A 16,312-nucleotide genomic window follows, 5' to 3' on the forward strand; every position below is an offset into this window, starting at 1 on the left:
AGCTCAGGATGACCCAGCCAGAGCAACAGTGGGGCCCACGAAGAGCCTGCGCCCAGGGCTTGAGGGCTGGGCTTTGGCACTCGCACCAGTTTCTAAGCTATCTCATTCCCCCCAGCCGTTGCCTCAAATGTTCCAAAGGCTTTGGTTTTAGTGTCAGGTGAAGCAAAACATACAACGGTAAGGAGTAATCTTTTATTAAATACTGTATTGTTTAGGTACACTTTTATTTACAAAACTAATTTAACTTATGGGAAAACTAACCCCAATCCACTGGCTCCTCCTAGGCAGCCCCCAACACTGCTGGCTGGGGAGCTCCTGAAGCAGTGCGCCAGGCATCCCCACCCTGCAGAGCTGCCCTTGCTCTAATCAGCTTGCCTAGGGCCAGGTGCAGTAGGGAGTCAGGCAGAAAAGAGCCAGGCTTCAGGGGTCAGGGCCATAGTGAGGCCCCTCCAGCAGCCCCACCTGTCAGAGCTGTGCCTGGGGCCTCCCACCTGCACCAGGTGGAGCTGCCAGCATGCCCTTCAAGAGGCATGATCACTGGGTACATCCTCTCCTGAGCTAGGCAGACCTAGGGCTGGGGCCTGGCTCTGTGCTGTCCCAGTGGACGTGGTTCTGGGTGTTGCTGTGGCACCCCAGGCCATAGCCCAGCAACACCCTCACCTTCACACCACCCGTGCCCGAAACCAGGTGTCTGAGACCTGGGCCTTCTTTGGCTTGTGGGAGCAGGAAAAGGCACCAAGAGCACAGTGAAGACCTCCAGGCACTGGGCGGGGCCTCAGGAAGGTTGGGAAACCACCTGGCCGTCCCCAGGCTGCCACACCTGCTTCCTGATCAAGGAGTGGCCCCTCAATTCCCTGCAGCCACCAGGAAGCCCCGGGCTGGGCCAGCACACAAGTGGCACCCCATTCTCCCCTCTACTGCCAGGCTCCAGCCCAGGTCCTCCTAGCAGCCTCTGTGGCTTGGGAGGGGTCCCACAGTAAGTGGCCAGCGCCAAGACAGCAGCTGAAGAGCAGGCCTGGGTCAGATGTGGATCTGGCTTATAACTGAGAGCAGGTATGCTCCATAAAATTAAGGCAGAGTGATCAGGTGAAGGCTGTGGGGTCAGACCGCAGGTCTTGGGCCCTGGAGAGCTCAATGTGGAGCACCTGCCCCACTAGAGACAAGTGGGCACAAGAGAAGGTGCTGAATGCCCTGGGAACAGGGTGTCTCTGTGAGAATTTTTCCTAAACAGAAGTCCTTGACCTACCGCAGGCTGGAGGCAGAGTAGCTACAGGTGATGTGCTTGCCATCAAGCCTTTGGCAGGGGCCCAGGGCACTGGCTGCTCCTGAAGGCAGCTGGCTGGGGACAGAGCCAGACTCAGACCCCAGAGGCCCCACCAACAGCCACAGCGACAGTCAGCGCACAGTGCACACATCCAGGATGCAGAAGCGCGCACGGCAGGTGGGGCAGGGCACACGGCTGGCCAGCCAGGTGTCAGGGCGCTGGGGATCCTGGCGGCTGGCGAACCATTTGCCCATGCAGGTGAGACACCACATGGGGCGGCAGTAGCACTGCTGGCACTCCCCTGCAGCTGGCTCCTGGCAGGTCTTCACCAGCTTCACACTGGCACAAGTCTGCATGCAGCCAATGCAGGGCTCCAGCTCCTGGAGGGAGCACACGAGTCACAAGAGCCCAGCAAGATAGGCCCAGGGGAGCCCACCCCACCCCTCAGCTCTGGGCCCACCTGGCTGCTGGGCACCGAATAGGCCGGGTTGACCTCCACCAGGGAGGCAAATGTCTCCAGGAACAAGTCGCCCAGGCTCTGGTGGATGACCACGTTGGCAGCGCTTCGGATGGGGGCCTGGAGCTTCTCACACAGCTCGCCATACTCTGTGGAGTTCAGCCTGTGGGAGGTGCAGCCTGTGGGCCCTCGACCCGGGGCCCTGGAGAAGTGCCCAGAGCAGTGGCCAGCAAAGATGCCCACAGACCCCACAGCCACCCCACCCTGAGGGACAGGAAGAGCTGGGAGACAAGCTGTCACCTAGCCACAACCCCAAGCCATCCTAGCCCACATCCTAGGAAGCTGCAGGGGCAGCTCAGGGAGAGCAGAAGGGATGGCATGTGTGCAAGCTGAGGCAGCAGTGGCCCCAAGGGAAGGTGTCACACAGGCCCCAGAGGGGCATGAAGGCCACGGAGTGCTTACCGGATGTCAAAGGGCTGCACAGCAGGGCTGACACTGGCCACATGGATGGTGAGGAGCTGCACGGGCAGGTTTGAGTCTGGTGAGAGCTCATGCTGCCGAGACTCTGTCACAGTCAGGTGCACATCCTGTTGCTGGGCCACATGCACACGGTATGTGGTCACCTTCATCACCCACGTGTCTGTCACGATTACGCGGGCACCTGGTGCCCCAGTAGCAAACTTGTCAATACGCCGGAACTCAGTGTTGATAGAGGAGGCAACAGCCTGCCAGCCTGACTGCGGGAGGGTGTACATGGCCAGGGTGCGGGCCAGTGGGTGGTAGGCCCACTGGTCCTGGGACCAGTAGTAGATCAGAGTGCAGGCAGCAGAGGGGAGTGTCACAGCCAGCAGGAGGAAGAGCTGCCAGGCTTCTGAGGCCTGGCTGGGAGAGTAGAGATGCTTTTCTGAGGCTGCAAAGCACATGCCCACATAGTAGCCTGCAAAAAAGAGGGCACCTCAGGGAGGGTCAGGGCTGCTAGGGGCCATGCTCCCTCTGTAGTGGTCATCTCTGGGCTGGGAGAAGGAAAGGACCACTTCCTGTCTTGTTGTCACTTGCCCTGAGCCTGGACACATCCCAGGGCATGGAGCTTCACCACGCCTGTACCTTTACACCAGGCCTGGCTCAGCCAGATACCGTGTGTTAGGAGAAAACATTTTCAACTTAATGTTGTACAATGCATAAACACTGGAAAAAAAAAAAAAACAATAAACAAAAAACAACCTAGAAATGTAAACTAAAAGCACCTATAATTACCTGATGTCACCTTACACAGAGCTGCCCCCTGCAGACCAGATAAAGGACAACCTGAAAGTCAAAATGACTCATAGAGGCCGGCCGGGGGCTTAGCTCAGTGGTTCCAGCGCCTGCCTCACAAGCGCAAGGTCCCTAGTTCAATCCCCAGTACCAAAAAAAGAAAAAATGACTCATAGATAGTGAGGGACTGCATGGTCAGGGCGCAGCTTGCAAATTATGATAGTAAATGCTTGTTTCTGGCCAAATCACTACATATTAGGATAACTTTTCACACAGCAATAAGTAACTAATACGTCTGTTAACACTTGAAAGTTTTCACAAGTTAAAAACAGAAGCTGGGCCAGGGATTTAGCTCAGTGGTTTCGCTGCCTGCTGAGCAAGCACGAGGACCCGAGTTGGATCACCGGTACCAAAAAAAAAAAAGGCCACATGTAATGGCATTAAAAAAACAGAACCTGGGGTGATACTGGGGCCTATGACTGGCTCTGCTACCGGCTCTGGCATCCAGGAACGGCTGTGGCCCCCAAGTCTGGGTCCCCATGAGGAGCCCATGGCAAGGGTGCCTCCATCCCATCTCTGCCTCCAGCTCTGCAGTGTTTTGGCTGCTGCATTCTCAAAAATAAAAAGCAACACTTCCCGTGTTCACAGAGCTATGGATGTGGTGAGCCACCTCGCATCTGTCTTCCCAATCACAACCTTCTCTGCCTGTCTTCCAGAGGCTCCCCACCTCTGGCTACTGCCATTTCCCAACACTGCCCTCAGTCCACCCCCCAGCCAGCTCAGAGACCTACCTCCCTGAGCCCCCCCAAGCGCCTGGGATACCACCCAGCACTACCCTGGACAGCCTCCGAGAGTCCTGACCTGGCACTGAGGCCTGCGCACCTGTCACCCCCAAACTTAAACTGCCCATCTCCCCTGCTGTCCCCGCCCCTAGCACCCAAGGCAACGCTGCTCTCTCATTCCGCCCCCCCACACACACACACACAGACTGCAGCCACAGTGCACCCCAGTGTCGGGACGGCTCCGGACTTGAGCCGCTGGGCCGGAGCGTTTCTTTCCCTTGCAAGCCCGGAAGAGCAAAGACCCCGCGCCTCTGCCCGCTCAGCCTGGGCTTGCACTAGGGTCACGCTCCCTCGGGTGCCCCGGCCGCCTTTCCCACCCGCACTGATGACTTCCGGCCCCGGCCCAGCAGGGGAGATGGCCGCAGCCCCCTCCTGCACCCCCGGGCCAGCAGCCTGCACGGCGCCTCAGAAACCCTGGGGTCTCGGACTGCGCCTGGCTCGACGCCAACCCCAGGCCCACACCGGAGGCTCACCGAGCGGCAGCAGCGAATGGCACAGCAGTGTGGCGGCCGTGCGACGCAGGTGGTAGGGCACGAAGGCGGCGTCCTCGCTGCCCAGCCAGCCTGACAGCAGGTTCTGCACCGTGAGCCCGGCCGAGTGGAACTCGTTGGGCGTAAACACGAAGCATACGGCGAACACCAGGTAGGCCAGCGTAAAAGTCACCTCCGGGCTGTCCATCGTGCCGCCGCCCCCAGAGCAGGTAAGAAGCCTACACGTCCTGTTCCGGGAGGTCGGCAGGTTGTGGTCATTGCCGTCGCCGTTGCCTGTGGTACCGGTGTCGCCAGGCCACCCGCGGGGCACCCCGGGAGATAGAGTCGCCCGGGCCCGGCCGCCCGCGGAGCACTCTGGGAAATGGCCGCCGGCGGACTCTGGGAGACCGAGTCTCCACTCGGGTAGCCCGCGAAGCACTCTGGGAGAATTCTCAGCCCTCCCCCCCCCGCCCGCCCCACTTTGGGCTGCCGGGATATTCCCCACTAAGGTGCAAGTTTCTTGTCACGAGCAACCCTGTAGGGTGCACTAAAACGGGTTTCATTTCATAGCTAAGAAAGCTTAGGATCTATTAAGCGGGTCTCTGGCCCTGGCTACAATTCACAGCACACTCGCTTTCGCGGCACAGCCCGAAATTCCTGTAGCGATGGCGGGCGGGCTCCGCAACCACTAACCACCCGAGAGCAACCGTAAACAGCCCTAAGAGCTCACCACTCCTAGCGTGCCCTCGGCCGGGAAGCGGAATTGTTGGCGCGTAAGGAGGCGGGATCTGTAGGGCGCGGCCTTCTATTGGTCGCCGACCCTGCTGCCCCCGGCCACGGGCTGATTGGTCGCGCGGCGCCAACCGTCTGTATTTGAATCCTCGGGCGCGGCGGGAGGCGTCGCAGGCTGGGAAGGAGGCTCGGCTTCCTTCGGCTTGGTTTCCCTGTGCAGCGCTCTTCTTCCCTCACGGCGGGCGGCGGCGCAGGCCCACAGCCCGCCAGCGACGAGCAGGTAGGCGGCGGCCGCCGGAAGCCCACAGAGCGCGGGAGCAGAGGCCCGGGCAGCGAGGCCGCCAAGCTGCATCCCGGGAAGGCCCTGGGGAGCCCGCCCTAGCCGCGCCGCGGCGTCGGGGCCCCCTCCGGGTGGGGGTGGGGGCTGGATGCGGCCCGGCCCGGCCCTGCCCTGCCCTCCCTGAGCCTCCAGACCCGTCCTGGCCGCGCCCTGCTCTCAGAGCCCGGGACCCGTCTGCCCCATCTCAGCGTTACTCCATTTCCTCCTGCGTCTCCCTACTCGGCTTTTTGCCTCTGTCCCAGGGGCGCTTTCTTGCTTCCTGGTCCTTTGTCAGCCTCATTCCTCTTCCTGACAGGCCTGGCCCCAGCCTCGACCTAGTAACTTCTCTTGGAAACGCTTTCTTCTGCTTCCCAGCGGGCAATGCCAGTTCCTCTCTTTTCCAGCACCTGCCTCCAGCAAGAAAATGCCTCAGGGTTCCTCAGGGCCCAGGCCACGGCCTCTTCTTGTCAGCGCTAGCCACCAGGCGACCTCTTGCTTCAAGTCGCACCTGTGGGCTGACTCGAAGTCCTAAGAGCTTGATCTTAAACATCTGCCAATCCACCGGTCCTCCCAGGCATCTTAGGCAGGATCCCTACCCAACACAACTTCTGCCTGCAGAGGGCATCGAAACGCAAACCTAGCTTTTTGCTCCCCTGCTCAGCCAGCTCCAGGGGCTCTCATCTTCAGCAAAGGCCCCATCTCAAGAGTTGGGCTCACTGTTGTCCCATCTTCCTGCCACAAAGGCTTCCTCTAATCCATTTATTCTGGAGACCAAGGCTTGTGCCTCCCACAGCCACGCAGTCCCCTCTCCCCACCACTGCCTGTAACCGGGCTTCTAAGAGCTGAAAACCTACCACTGCCAGTGACTCCTATTTTCCCACTTGGCATAGGTACTGTGTTCAACCCAGGTCCAAAGCCGCCTCCCCTGGCTGCAGGATACTGCTTTCATTCCTTTTCCTCCTTTCTTTCCGTGTCTATCCACTCGTCTCCACAATGGGCTTCTCAAATCAAATCAGTCACAGCCCCTCACTGCTGACATCCATCTCTGCCATCCAGCATGGTGGGTGCAGATGGACTGAGTCCTGCTGTCCTGTTCTGTGGCGTCGTCCTCAGCTTCCCCTTGTGCTGGACTTGCAGAGGACCCTGTGGAGCTCAGGTTCCTTCTGGCTCTTTGTTTCTCTTCTAGGCCAGGGTTTCCTCTCTCCCACCTTCTGCCCCCCAACAGGATGCTTCAGTAGGAGTCCTTTTTTTTTTGGCCAGGAGCCTGCTTTATGAATGACACTCGTTGGGGTGAAACTGTCCCTGGCACCGGGCACAGCCCTTGCCAGTCAAGAGGCCCCCGCAGATGCCTGGGGCCCAGGCACTAGGAGTCCTTTTCAACACTGGTTCTCTTTCCTTAGCCTGACCCGGCTTAGCTCTTGGCCCAGGAGGTGCCAGTGCTGCCTTCTGAAGCAGGACGGGGTTCACCCCAGGCTTTCCAGCCCTGCCTGCAGGGAACATCTGTTCAGGAAAGGAACATCTTCCTGTGTCACTGTGGTGACTCCCATCTATGGGTTGTGTTTGTCGAGACAACGCAGTGTCATTGCCCTCACACTGACATAAGTGTGTTCTGCTTTTCTAGAATGAGTCTGCAGGTCTTAAATGATGAAAATGTCACCCATGAGAAAAGTACAGAAAACTGTGACTTCCTGTTTTCACCACCACCCCATACCGGAACAACATCTGTTCTTGGTCTGTCACAGAAGGAAAATGTACCACCCAAGAACGCTGCCAAAGCCACCAAGGTAAGAGCAAACTCTGGTGTGTGTTCACTGGGGGCCTCCGTGCTGCTCCCAGCATGGTTGTGAACAGGTGCTGTGTCCTCACTCTCTACAGGTGACTTTTCAGACACCTCTGCGGGATCCACAGACACGAAGGATCCTGAGTCCCAACATGACCAGCAAACTTGAGACCCTTCTTGCTCTGGATGACAGCATTAGGTTAGAAAAGTCTCACTACGCTTGGGTACAGAAAGAGACGTGAGTGTTGGTGCCATTTCTCTTTCTCCTGATCTCTGCTCTGGGTGCATGCAGGGGTATGGCCCATGTGTCAGTAGGAAGTTAAGTCATCAGACCCTTAGTAAATTTTAGTTTCGTATCTCACTTGTTTGCTGTCCCTTTGCCAATGGGTCTTTGTTTCTGTAACCTGACAAAACATCCTGACCTCATCTCCAGAAAGATGATCTGCAGTTTCCTTCTCTTGCATTTCACTCCTGTCTCCCCTCACTTGACAATGCTTCCCTTTCCAGTTGGTGCTTGGAGAGAGCAGATGAGACATGCAGACAGAGAAACTCATGTAACCCCTCAGTCAGAGTACATGTGGCCCAAGGGAAGCGGACAAAGCACTTGCCCGCTATAGTAGAAGCCCCTCTGGGATGGACACACCAGGCACAGGGGAGTCTGGGGTAGGCTGGGCTCTGCAGATGGCCAGGTGGCCTGCTGGGATGATGGACAGATGCTGAGGCTTTCCCAGGAGGTAGTGCTCAACCTGTCTGCCACCAGGGATGCAGCTGTGTCCAGGACAAGGAAGGATTTCACTAGTGTGATTTGGAGGGGGGGGAGGTTGTTGTTAGTGGTGCTGGGGATGGAACCTAGGACCTCAAGCATACTAGCCAAACATTCTACCACTCAGGACCTTGTGCTTGCAAGGCAGGCACAGCACCACTGAGCTAAATCCCTGGCCCCCTGAAAGGTTGAAAGGTGAAAGGTTTCTTCACCTCAGCTTTCCTCTTCTCAGTGAAAAGCCAGACCCTCATGAGTTCTGGCCATCCTGGCCATGAAGCTCTGGACCCAGAGTGGAGGGGACTGTGGCTCCATGAGAACACCTTGCTGGCACAGCTGGCTTATTGCCTCTCTGTTCTGTTTCTCAGAGCCCATGTGTCCCCAGTGCCACTAGCACGGATATGCAGGCCTATGCCTCTTGCCACATGGGCCAGGGTAGGGCTGACTGGATGTTCTCATTTTCTCTCTGTCACTCCTATCTCCACATGGACTAGAATCTTACTGAAAAGCCTCTGGGGGGCTGGGGATTTAGCTCAGTGGTTCTGCCGCCTGCTTCCCAAGTGCAAGGACCCGAGTTCGATCCCTGGCACCAAAAAAAAAAAAAAGAAAAAAAAAGCCTATAGGTCCCTTAGTGTTAACTAAGTCTGTTATTAAAAAGCCAACAGCTCCCGAAGGATATGGATACCATGTTGCCCAATGGAATTCTCCAGAAACCAGCTGTGGCCGGTGCTGGCCTTTCTCCAGGGGACACCACCTCAGCCTCCGAAGATGACAGCTGCAGCAAACCTGGCCCTGTGCACCTTGCTGACCCACGTGCCCCACGTTCTCCCCAGAGCCTGGGAAGTCCTGAAAATAAGATGTCTCCAGGACAAATGTCTGGGAGCACTGGCCAGGCCTTGAAGGATAGTGTTAGTTCTCAATCCTCAGCTGAAAGCACGCCCCCTACCGCTGAGGTCCTCGAAGATCTTCCAGCACCCCAACACCAAGTGGGCACTCCTCCTGCAACCCTGGGAGGGAGCCCCTCCAGCTCTGCCCCGGCCCAGGCTGCTGTTCCTGGAGGCCCAGGTGCAGACGCACCCCCGAAAGACCTGCCTTGCCCCCAGAACATGGCCCTGGCCAGCCCAGATCCCCATAGAGAGGAAGCTGCCAGCCAAAGTGCCATTGATTCCAGGTGTGAGCCCATAAGGCTAGAATTTGACTTCTCTGATGGGGCAGTCAGCAGAAGGGCAGATCCAGCATGGAGACAAGGAAAAAGGACCAAGGAGAGGCAGCCACAGGCTCCCAAGAAGGCAGAAGAGGGAGATAGGGCCAGAGGGGCAGATGAGACCCCTGCACTGGCTTCCCGGGGCTCCTACCACCTCAACTGGGACAAGCTGGATGACCCAAACTGCAACCCCTTTAGAGGTGGCTCTACATTGGCCAGCAAAGAAGCCCTGCCCCCTGAAAGCCCTGGGGCCAGGTTGGCAACACCTGCAGAGGACTCACCTCAGAGCCAGTAAGTGGGCAGATGGCCATGTCAAGTGTGCTGAGCAGGGGCTTTGGGCAGGCAGGCTCAGGAGACCCCTAGGGACCCTGACTCCCTGGGCAATGTCGTCCATTCCTTCTAGCACAAGCTCTGCCTTGGGGGACCAATGCAGCTGGAGGGGGAGGGGGGCAGCTTGGTGCCAGGCTACAGGATGTGAGGGGTGGCATGCAGCCCTCTGCTGCCTCTCTCTCCAGGCAGATGTACGCAGTCCCAGAGGATGACAGGGCTGAGGTGCAGATGGCGGCTGATACCCTGAGCACAGAGGGCCAGGTGCAGGTGTGTACATGAGCATGGTGTGTCCCACACCAGAAGACCCGGGTGGGATGGGCTGCAGCCCTCCCCTTCCCTAGATTCCCACTGGGGTCTTTAACAGCAAGAAGTGACACTGACCTCCCCCCGCAGGAGGGAACCTTGAGCTCCTCAGATGCCTCAGCTTCCACGTGTGACCTGGATTGTGTGCTGCCAGCCCCCTCCCAGCCTGGCCCACAGCCCATCCTGAACCTGGAGGAAGAGAGCTTCAGAGACCCTGCCGAGGGTGCGTAGCCCGAGTGCTGACTGGGTCCCATGGGCACCTGTGTTCTGTTGCTTGGCTCAGCTGCATTGCTTGCAGATGACTGATTTGCAGGCTGCTCTGTGCCCTGACTTTAAATGATGCAGATACAAGCATCTGTCCTCAGGATTGGGGTTCTTGGTAGAACAGGACGGATACCTCCACTGTTGAAGGATTTTGGGAATAGAAATGAAAGACGTGGAAAAGTAGGCAAAAGGGCTCGGGAAGTGATTCAGAAACAGCACTTTGCTCACATGTAGGAAGCCCAATACCACAAAAAAAGAAAGGGAAAAGAAACAGGTAGGAAAAGTGAGCTAGACAGTGCACAGGTGAGAGACAGATGCTCAGTAAGCCATTGGGCACCCACTGGTGATCAAAGAAATACTGTTAAGGCCGGGGATTTAGCTCAGTGGTTTCGCTACCTGCTGTGCAGGTGCAAGGACCCGAGTTCGATCCCTGGTACCAAAAAAAAAAAAAAAAAAAAGAAATACTGTTAAAGTGCATGTAATGAGAGCTTGTGACTGAATTAAAGGACCTCAGTTTTAACCCACAGTCTGCCAGGCACGGTGGCACACACCTGTAATCCCAGCACTCTGGGAAGCTGAAGCAGGAAGATCACAGATTTGAGCCTAGCTTGAGCAACAGTAAGACCTTGTCTCACTTGGCGACACTAAGACCCTGTCTTAAAAAAATCTAAAGAAAAGGGCCAGGGATTTAGCTCAGTGGTTCCACTGCCTGCCTCGCAAGCGCAAGGAGCTGAGTTCAATCCCCGGTAGCAAAAAAAAAATCTAAAAATAAAAGGCTGTGGATGTAGCTCTGTGTGCAGCCCTGGATCCCATCCCCAGTACCACCAGGACCCTGCAGTGATCACGGAGACTGGCAGTAGGTGAAGTGTTTGTCTCTGGCACTAGCATCCTGGCCCTTGCCCCGTGGGAGAGCCCGGCGGAGGCAGGCCGGCACCCAGCCGGGCCCTAGAGCCGCCACACAGAGCAGCCTGTGTCTGTGCCTCCCCCAGCTCGTCGGTCCAGGCCCTGGCTGTGCCACAGCAGCCGTCAGTGTGTCCCTTTGGTTTGTGGCCCCGCTTAGCTGTCATAAGTAGTGCTGCTGTGAACACGTGGGCATGAGTTTTTGTGTGGACTTTTTAGCTCCTCTGGGTGTAGACCCCGGAGTGGAATCTCTGCATCTGTCACCATGATTAACAGTTTGAGGAACTGCCAGACTGTTTTCCAAGTACCTGCACCATTTTACGTCCCTACCGGCAGTGGAGAAGGCTGCAGTTCCTCCATGTCCTCGTCACTTGCCGTCCCCCAGTGTCATGACTGTCCATCCAGAAAGTGTGGAGCAGTGTCTGGCTGTGATCTGTGTTTCCGTGATGGCTGAGGAACAGCTTTTGAGCATTGTTTCATGTGCTGTTGGCCACTTGTGTATCTGGACAAATATCTACTCAAGTCCTTTGCCCATTTTTTCAATTACCTTTTTAGTGCTGAGTTGTACAGAAATAAACCTCTTACCAGCTATGTGATTTGAAAACACAGTTGGCCTTCTATTGATGGTTTCCATGTCCTTGGATTCAGTCAGCCTTAGGTAAGAGGCCCTCCACCCCTCAATGCTGGGGTTTGAATCCTGGGCCTTTGCACTGAGCTACATCTCCAGCTACTTTTTTTTTTTTTGAGACAGGGTCTCAATGAGTTAGCCAGACTGAACTCAAACTTGTAATCCTCCTGCCTAAGCCTCCCAGTATAGCTGAAATTATAGATGTGCACCATTCCACCCAACTCAAGAAACATTTTTAAACTTGCCTCATCTGGGGCCAGGGATTTAGCTCAGTGGTTCCGCCACCTGCCTCGAAAGCACAAGGTCCTGAGTTCGATCCCCAGTACCAAAAAAAAAACTTGCCTCTACTGAAAGAGTGAGGAGTTGGGCCGGGGATTTAGCTCAGTGGTTTTGCCGCCTGCTGCACAACCACAAGGACCCGAGTTCGATCCCTGGTACCAAAAAAAAAAAAAAAAGGTGAGGAGTCACTCCCCAAGGGCACAGCAGTGACCCCAGTGTGGCTCCCCCAGGGCTGGGAACACTCCACACCTGTATCGCTGGAGAACTACAATCCCACCCTGCCAGGCACTATGGGAACTGCTGGTGTGGGGCTGAGCCTGGGTCCCGGAGAGGTGACAGTGACGCAACTTGATCTCTCTCAGTTCTAGGCACCGGTGCTGAGGTGGATTATCTAGAGCAGTTCGGGACATCCTCGGTAGGTACCAGGCACTTGTAGCGGTGTCCTGTGGCACATGTGCAGCCTGATGTTCCTACAGCTGCAGTCCTAGCTGACTCCCAGCCTGGGTGCCCACCCTAAGAGGAGAGGGGTGTGCCGTGCTGCTGGGCAGGGGTGCCTCCTGGCAGAGCTATGGGCATCAGCTCCTCATCCCCGGATCAGCCACCCACAGGGACAGTAGTGCAGCTGCTGACCTGCCCGGTCCTCCCAGTTTAAGGAGTCGGCCTGGAGGAAACAGTCCTTGTACCTGAAGTTCGACCCTCTCCTGAAGGACAGCCCTCTGCGGCCAGTGCCCGTGGTCCCAGTGACAGACAGGTGCGTAGGTCGGAAAGGCAGGTACCTGCCACTACAGTGATCAGACTTGTAGCTCTGGGTCACAGTGACAGCTGAGTGGGAGAGGGAGCCTGGAACCGCCCTTGTGTGGCCACAAGATGCCTGCAGTTGGGCCCTCCCTTGCTTGTCCTGCCCACCCTGCAGTTCCCAAAGTGGGTGAAAGCTCTGAGTATAGATGCAGATGCTGTAGGACAAGTCAGTGACCGACCTGCGGGCCACACTCTGCCCTCTTTGTCAGTAAAACTCATTGGCCCACGATCACAGCCGCTTCTTCACAAACTGCCTGGTCACCCACGGTCCAGAGCAGAACAGAGCAGTGACAGAACCCACATGGTCTTCAAATGTGAACACATTTAGCCCCTGGCATTTGTGGAAAACCCTGGGCTAAAGGCCTGCTCTGGGAGAGACCAAGCAGTGTACTATAGTGCTGGCCTGTAATCCCAGCACTCAGGAGGCAGCCAAGAGGATCATGAATTCAAGGCCAACCTGGGCTGTACAGTGAGTTCAAGATTGGCCTGAACGACAAAGCGACACCCTGTCTTTGAAAAAAAAAAAAAAAGCTCGGTTAGGACTGGATATGGTGTCAGGTGCCTGTAGTCCCAGCTGCTCAGGAGGCTGAGGTGAGAGGCTTTGTGAACTCAGAGGCGTCCTGGGCAGCACAGTAAGACCCTGTCCCCTCTAAAAGATGTAGCTCAGTGACAGAGCACTTGCCTAGCGTGTGCAAGGCCCTGAGTGTTCTGCTCAGTGCGGCGAGGGTGTGGCATGACCGGCTACTGTCTGGTCCCAGGGTGCAGGGTACAGAGGAGCCGTCCTCAGGGAACTCAACAGAAGCCAGGCTTGTGGAGCTGGATTTCCTGGGTGTGCTGGATGTCCCCGTGAGTATTCATCTCTGGAGTGGTTGTCTTGTGGTCTGAGGAGATGTAGGTAGTTTCGAGGCACCTTGCAATTGTGGGTGTCTACGGCCTTCGGGTCAGGCGAGGGGCCCAGGCCACTGGCTACCCACTTCCAACAAGGTGCTTGTGGCCAGTCCCTTCCCTGCTACACTCGACATGGACAGTGGTTCAGTGTCTTACCCCCAGGTACCAGGCCCACCCCTGAATGTCCTGGAGCCTGGTGGCCTGCCCCCACCCACCCGGCCCATTCCCATTGTGGATGTGCTACAGTATAGCCAGAGCGACCTGGATGCAGCGGTAAGGACACGGGTACCCTGGAGAGAGAATGCTGGGGGCTGGGCTCAGGACTCGGCACAGGGTCCGGCACTTGCATCCCATCCACCAGTCCCGACAACCATCCCTGCCTTTGCCACCTGGGCTAGAGCCACACACATTCACCTTCTCCCCTCTGCCCCTAGCCTGGCCCTGTCTCGAGGAACTGAGGATCCCAACTCCCCCAGCGGCTTAGCGGCACCCCTGCACCAAACAAAACTATCACCCTGCCCTAGAAGAGGGGACCGGGCCCTGGGAGAGAGCACAGCCCAGACAGCTTAGAATTCTCACCTCACCCTTCCTGGGCCGCAGCCCTGGCGCTTGGTCCCGTGGCCATGGCCATCCTCCATCCTCCGGGACACGTGGAGGCCCAGCCTGTTCTAACTTGGGCTCTGAGTCACTGAAGAGAAGCTGTGGCAGGCTGGCCCCGCTCGCTCACTCCCCTGGTGTACCTATGCAGGGAGAGCTGATCACAGGGCTGCCTCGGGCCCCGGTCCCCTCCTCGTGGGTGTGACCTCTGGGGGAGCCTGCACCCACAGGCTTAGGACACAGCAGGCAGCCTCACCCTGACCAGGGCCCCTGAGACTCGAGGATGGCTCTGAAGCCCTGGACTGGGGACCAAGTACAGGGCACCCCTGGAGCTGACGGGTGTGGGGCCCTGCAGGTGAGTGCAGCCCAGGAGGAGAACAAGGAGCTGAGGCGCCGGTGTGAGGAGCTACAAGGAAAGACCCTGGAGATGGGGTAAGCTCGTGCCAGGCCTGCCTGCCCAAAGTCCCGGGCGCTCATCGGGTCTGCCCGGCAGTCACCCTGCCCTCCCTCCACAGGAGGATCATGGACGGCTTTGAGGGCATTGTGTACCAGGCAATGGGTGAGTGCTGGCCCCCGCACCATCTTGCCTGCAGCAGACTGCCCCCCACAGTGGGACGAGGGGGTGTGTGTGTCCCTGTGGGGCTGCCACGTGCTGGGCCTGTGTCACTCACGGGTCACCTGACGGGTCCACACCTGCCTGCCCAGTGCCTCCCCACCCCTCGAGTTTGGCAGCTGCCCTGACCCTAGCGCTTGCTCTTCTCAAGAGGATGCTCAGAAGCAGAAGGAGCTCGCCAGCACTGAGATCCAGAGGGTCCTCAGGGAGAGAGACCAGCTCACCGCAGACCTGAACTCCATGGAGAAGTCCTTCTCTGACCTCTTCAAGCGCTTTGAGAAGCAGAAGGAGGCGATTGAAGGCTACCAGAAGGTGCGTCGCACCCTTCTCCCCACACCTCCCTTCTCAGGTCAGGACTCGCCCTGCAGGAGAGGTCAGGGCACTGGCCGTCTGCTGGGCCCAGCCCTCCCGGCCACAAGCCCCTCTGCAGCAAGTGAGGCCGCCCAGGCATGAGGGGGCTGTGCAGCCAGGAGCCTGGGGCCAGGCCACAGGCAGCGGTCCCAGTCCCTGGGGACGGTGGACCAGGCCGGAGTGTGCCAAGCCCTATGTCGCTGCTTGTGCCCCAAAGCCTTGTGGTCTCTGGGGGAACCGCTGTTCACGGGTCCTGTCTGCCATCCCACAGAACGAGGAGTCGCTGAAGAAGTGCGTGGAAGACTACATCGCCAGGGTAGAGAAGGAGGGCCAGCGGTACCAGGCGCTGAAGGCTCACGCGGAGGAGAAGCTCAGGCTGTAAGCACCACTGGTGGCTGAGGGAGGTGGCCCCTGCCCGGGCTCTGCTCAGCCTCTGCCCTCTGCCCTCCTCCCTCCACCCTGCAGGGCGAACGAGGAGATCGCCCAGGTCCGGAGCAAGGCGCAGGCAGAGGCACTGGCCTTCCAGGCAAACCTAAGGAAGGCACAGATGCAGGTCCAGTCGCTGGAGAAGGCCGTGGAGCAGAAGGTGGGCTCAGGGCCCTGCCGCTTCTCTCTCCCTGCCCTGGGCTCCCTCCGAGCGTCCTGCAGAAACCCAGCCCTCCCTTTTCTCCTCAGACCAAGGAGAATGAGGAGCTGACCCGGATTTGTGACGACCTCATCTCCAAGATGGAGAAGATCTGACCAGAGCCGTGGCCACAGTGGCCCCTGCTGCTTATCTGCCTGCCTGCCTACCTGTCTGTCTGTCTGTCTAATTTTCTTAGTTTTTGTGTTCTTCTCTTCATCTGTTTTTAAACTAGATTGTCTTAGGCCAGTGTGACAGTGCACAGTGACCCCAGCACTTGGGAGGCTGAGACGGGAGGATCATTATGAGTTCAAGTCCAGCCTGGGCCACACAGCAAGATCCTATCTCAAAATTTAAAAATAAAAATTAAAAAACCTAGATTGTCTTTAAAAGAGGACTAAATAAAGTTTCCCTTAAACTCAGACTGCACAGCCATCCTGGTCTTGCTTATGATGAGGGTGTCCCAGCTGTGGGCTGAGGACCCAACCCATCACCCTGAGCTGATGGGCCCCCCTGCCCGAGGGGCCCGAGTCCTGCCATTTGCCTGGGGTATGGGACCCTAGGTCAGCAGCCACACAGACCCAGCTGTTCACAAAGGGCGACCAGCCTGATGCCAGGGCGCAGCCAGTTTGGTGTGGGCTAGCGGCCTGGCGTGCA

General features: G+C 57.6%; 2 protein-coding genes across 6 annotated transcripts; one reads left to right on the plus strand and one right to left on the minus strand.

The window, feature by feature from the left end:
• Nucleotides 1-178: 178 nt before the first annotated feature.
• Tmem129 (transmembrane protein 129, E3 ubiquitin ligase) lies at nucleotides 179-4,495 on the minus strand. Its single transcript, XM_004847427.4, has 4 exons — nucleotides 4,291-4,495; nucleotides 2,184-2,658; nucleotides 1,725-1,884; nucleotides 179-1,644 (listed from the first exon to the last, which is right to left on the minus strand). Exons 1-4 carry the CDS (start codon nucleotides 4,493-4,495, stop codon nucleotides 1,396-1,398), a joined length of 1,089 nt encoding a protein of 362 aa, XP_004847484.1. The 3' UTR covers nucleotides 179-1,395.
• On the plus strand, nucleotides 4,349-16,079 carry Tacc3 (transforming acidic coiled-coil containing protein 3). Of its 5 annotated transcripts, none has more exons than XM_013073136.3 (16): nucleotides 4,349-4,517; nucleotides 6,960-7,122; nucleotides 7,214-7,356; nucleotides 8,537-9,373; nucleotides 9,598-9,679; nucleotides 9,806-9,938; nucleotides 12,149-12,201; nucleotides 12,434-12,537; nucleotides 13,343-13,430; nucleotides 13,635-13,745; nucleotides 14,425-14,501; nucleotides 14,585-14,628; nucleotides 14,834-14,994; nucleotides 15,305-15,411; nucleotides 15,499-15,619; nucleotides 15,709-16,079. In XM_013073136.3, the coding sequence occupies exons 2-16, from the start codon at nucleotides 6,961-6,963 to the stop codon at nucleotides 15,772-15,774; spliced, it is 2,289 nt and encodes a 762-aa protein (XP_012928590.2). In that variant the 5' UTR covers nucleotides 4,349-4,517; nucleotide 6,960; the 3' UTR covers nucleotides 15,775-16,079. The 5 variants fall into 5 exon arrangements, with proteins under 5 accessions (XP_012928590.2, XP_004847485.2, XP_004847486.2 ...); XM_004847428.3 differs by lacking the exon at nucleotides 4,349-4,517 and adding an exon at nucleotides 5,135-5,299; XM_004847429.3 differs by lacking the exon at nucleotides 4,349-4,517 and adding an exon at nucleotides 5,142-5,299 and having other exon boundaries at nucleotides 7,214-7,317.
• The last annotated feature ends 233 nt before the right edge of the window (nucleotides 16,080-16,312 follow it).

The sequence above is a fragment of the Heterocephalus glaber genome, unplaced genomic scaffold, assembly GCF_053883595.1.
Source record: "Heterocephalus glaber isolate CG9 unplaced genomic scaffold, H.glaber_assembly_v1.0 deba00001509, whole genome shotgun sequence".
Classification (NCBI taxonomy): Eukaryota; Metazoa; Chordata; class Mammalia; order Rodentia; family Bathyergidae; genus Heterocephalus; species Heterocephalus glaber.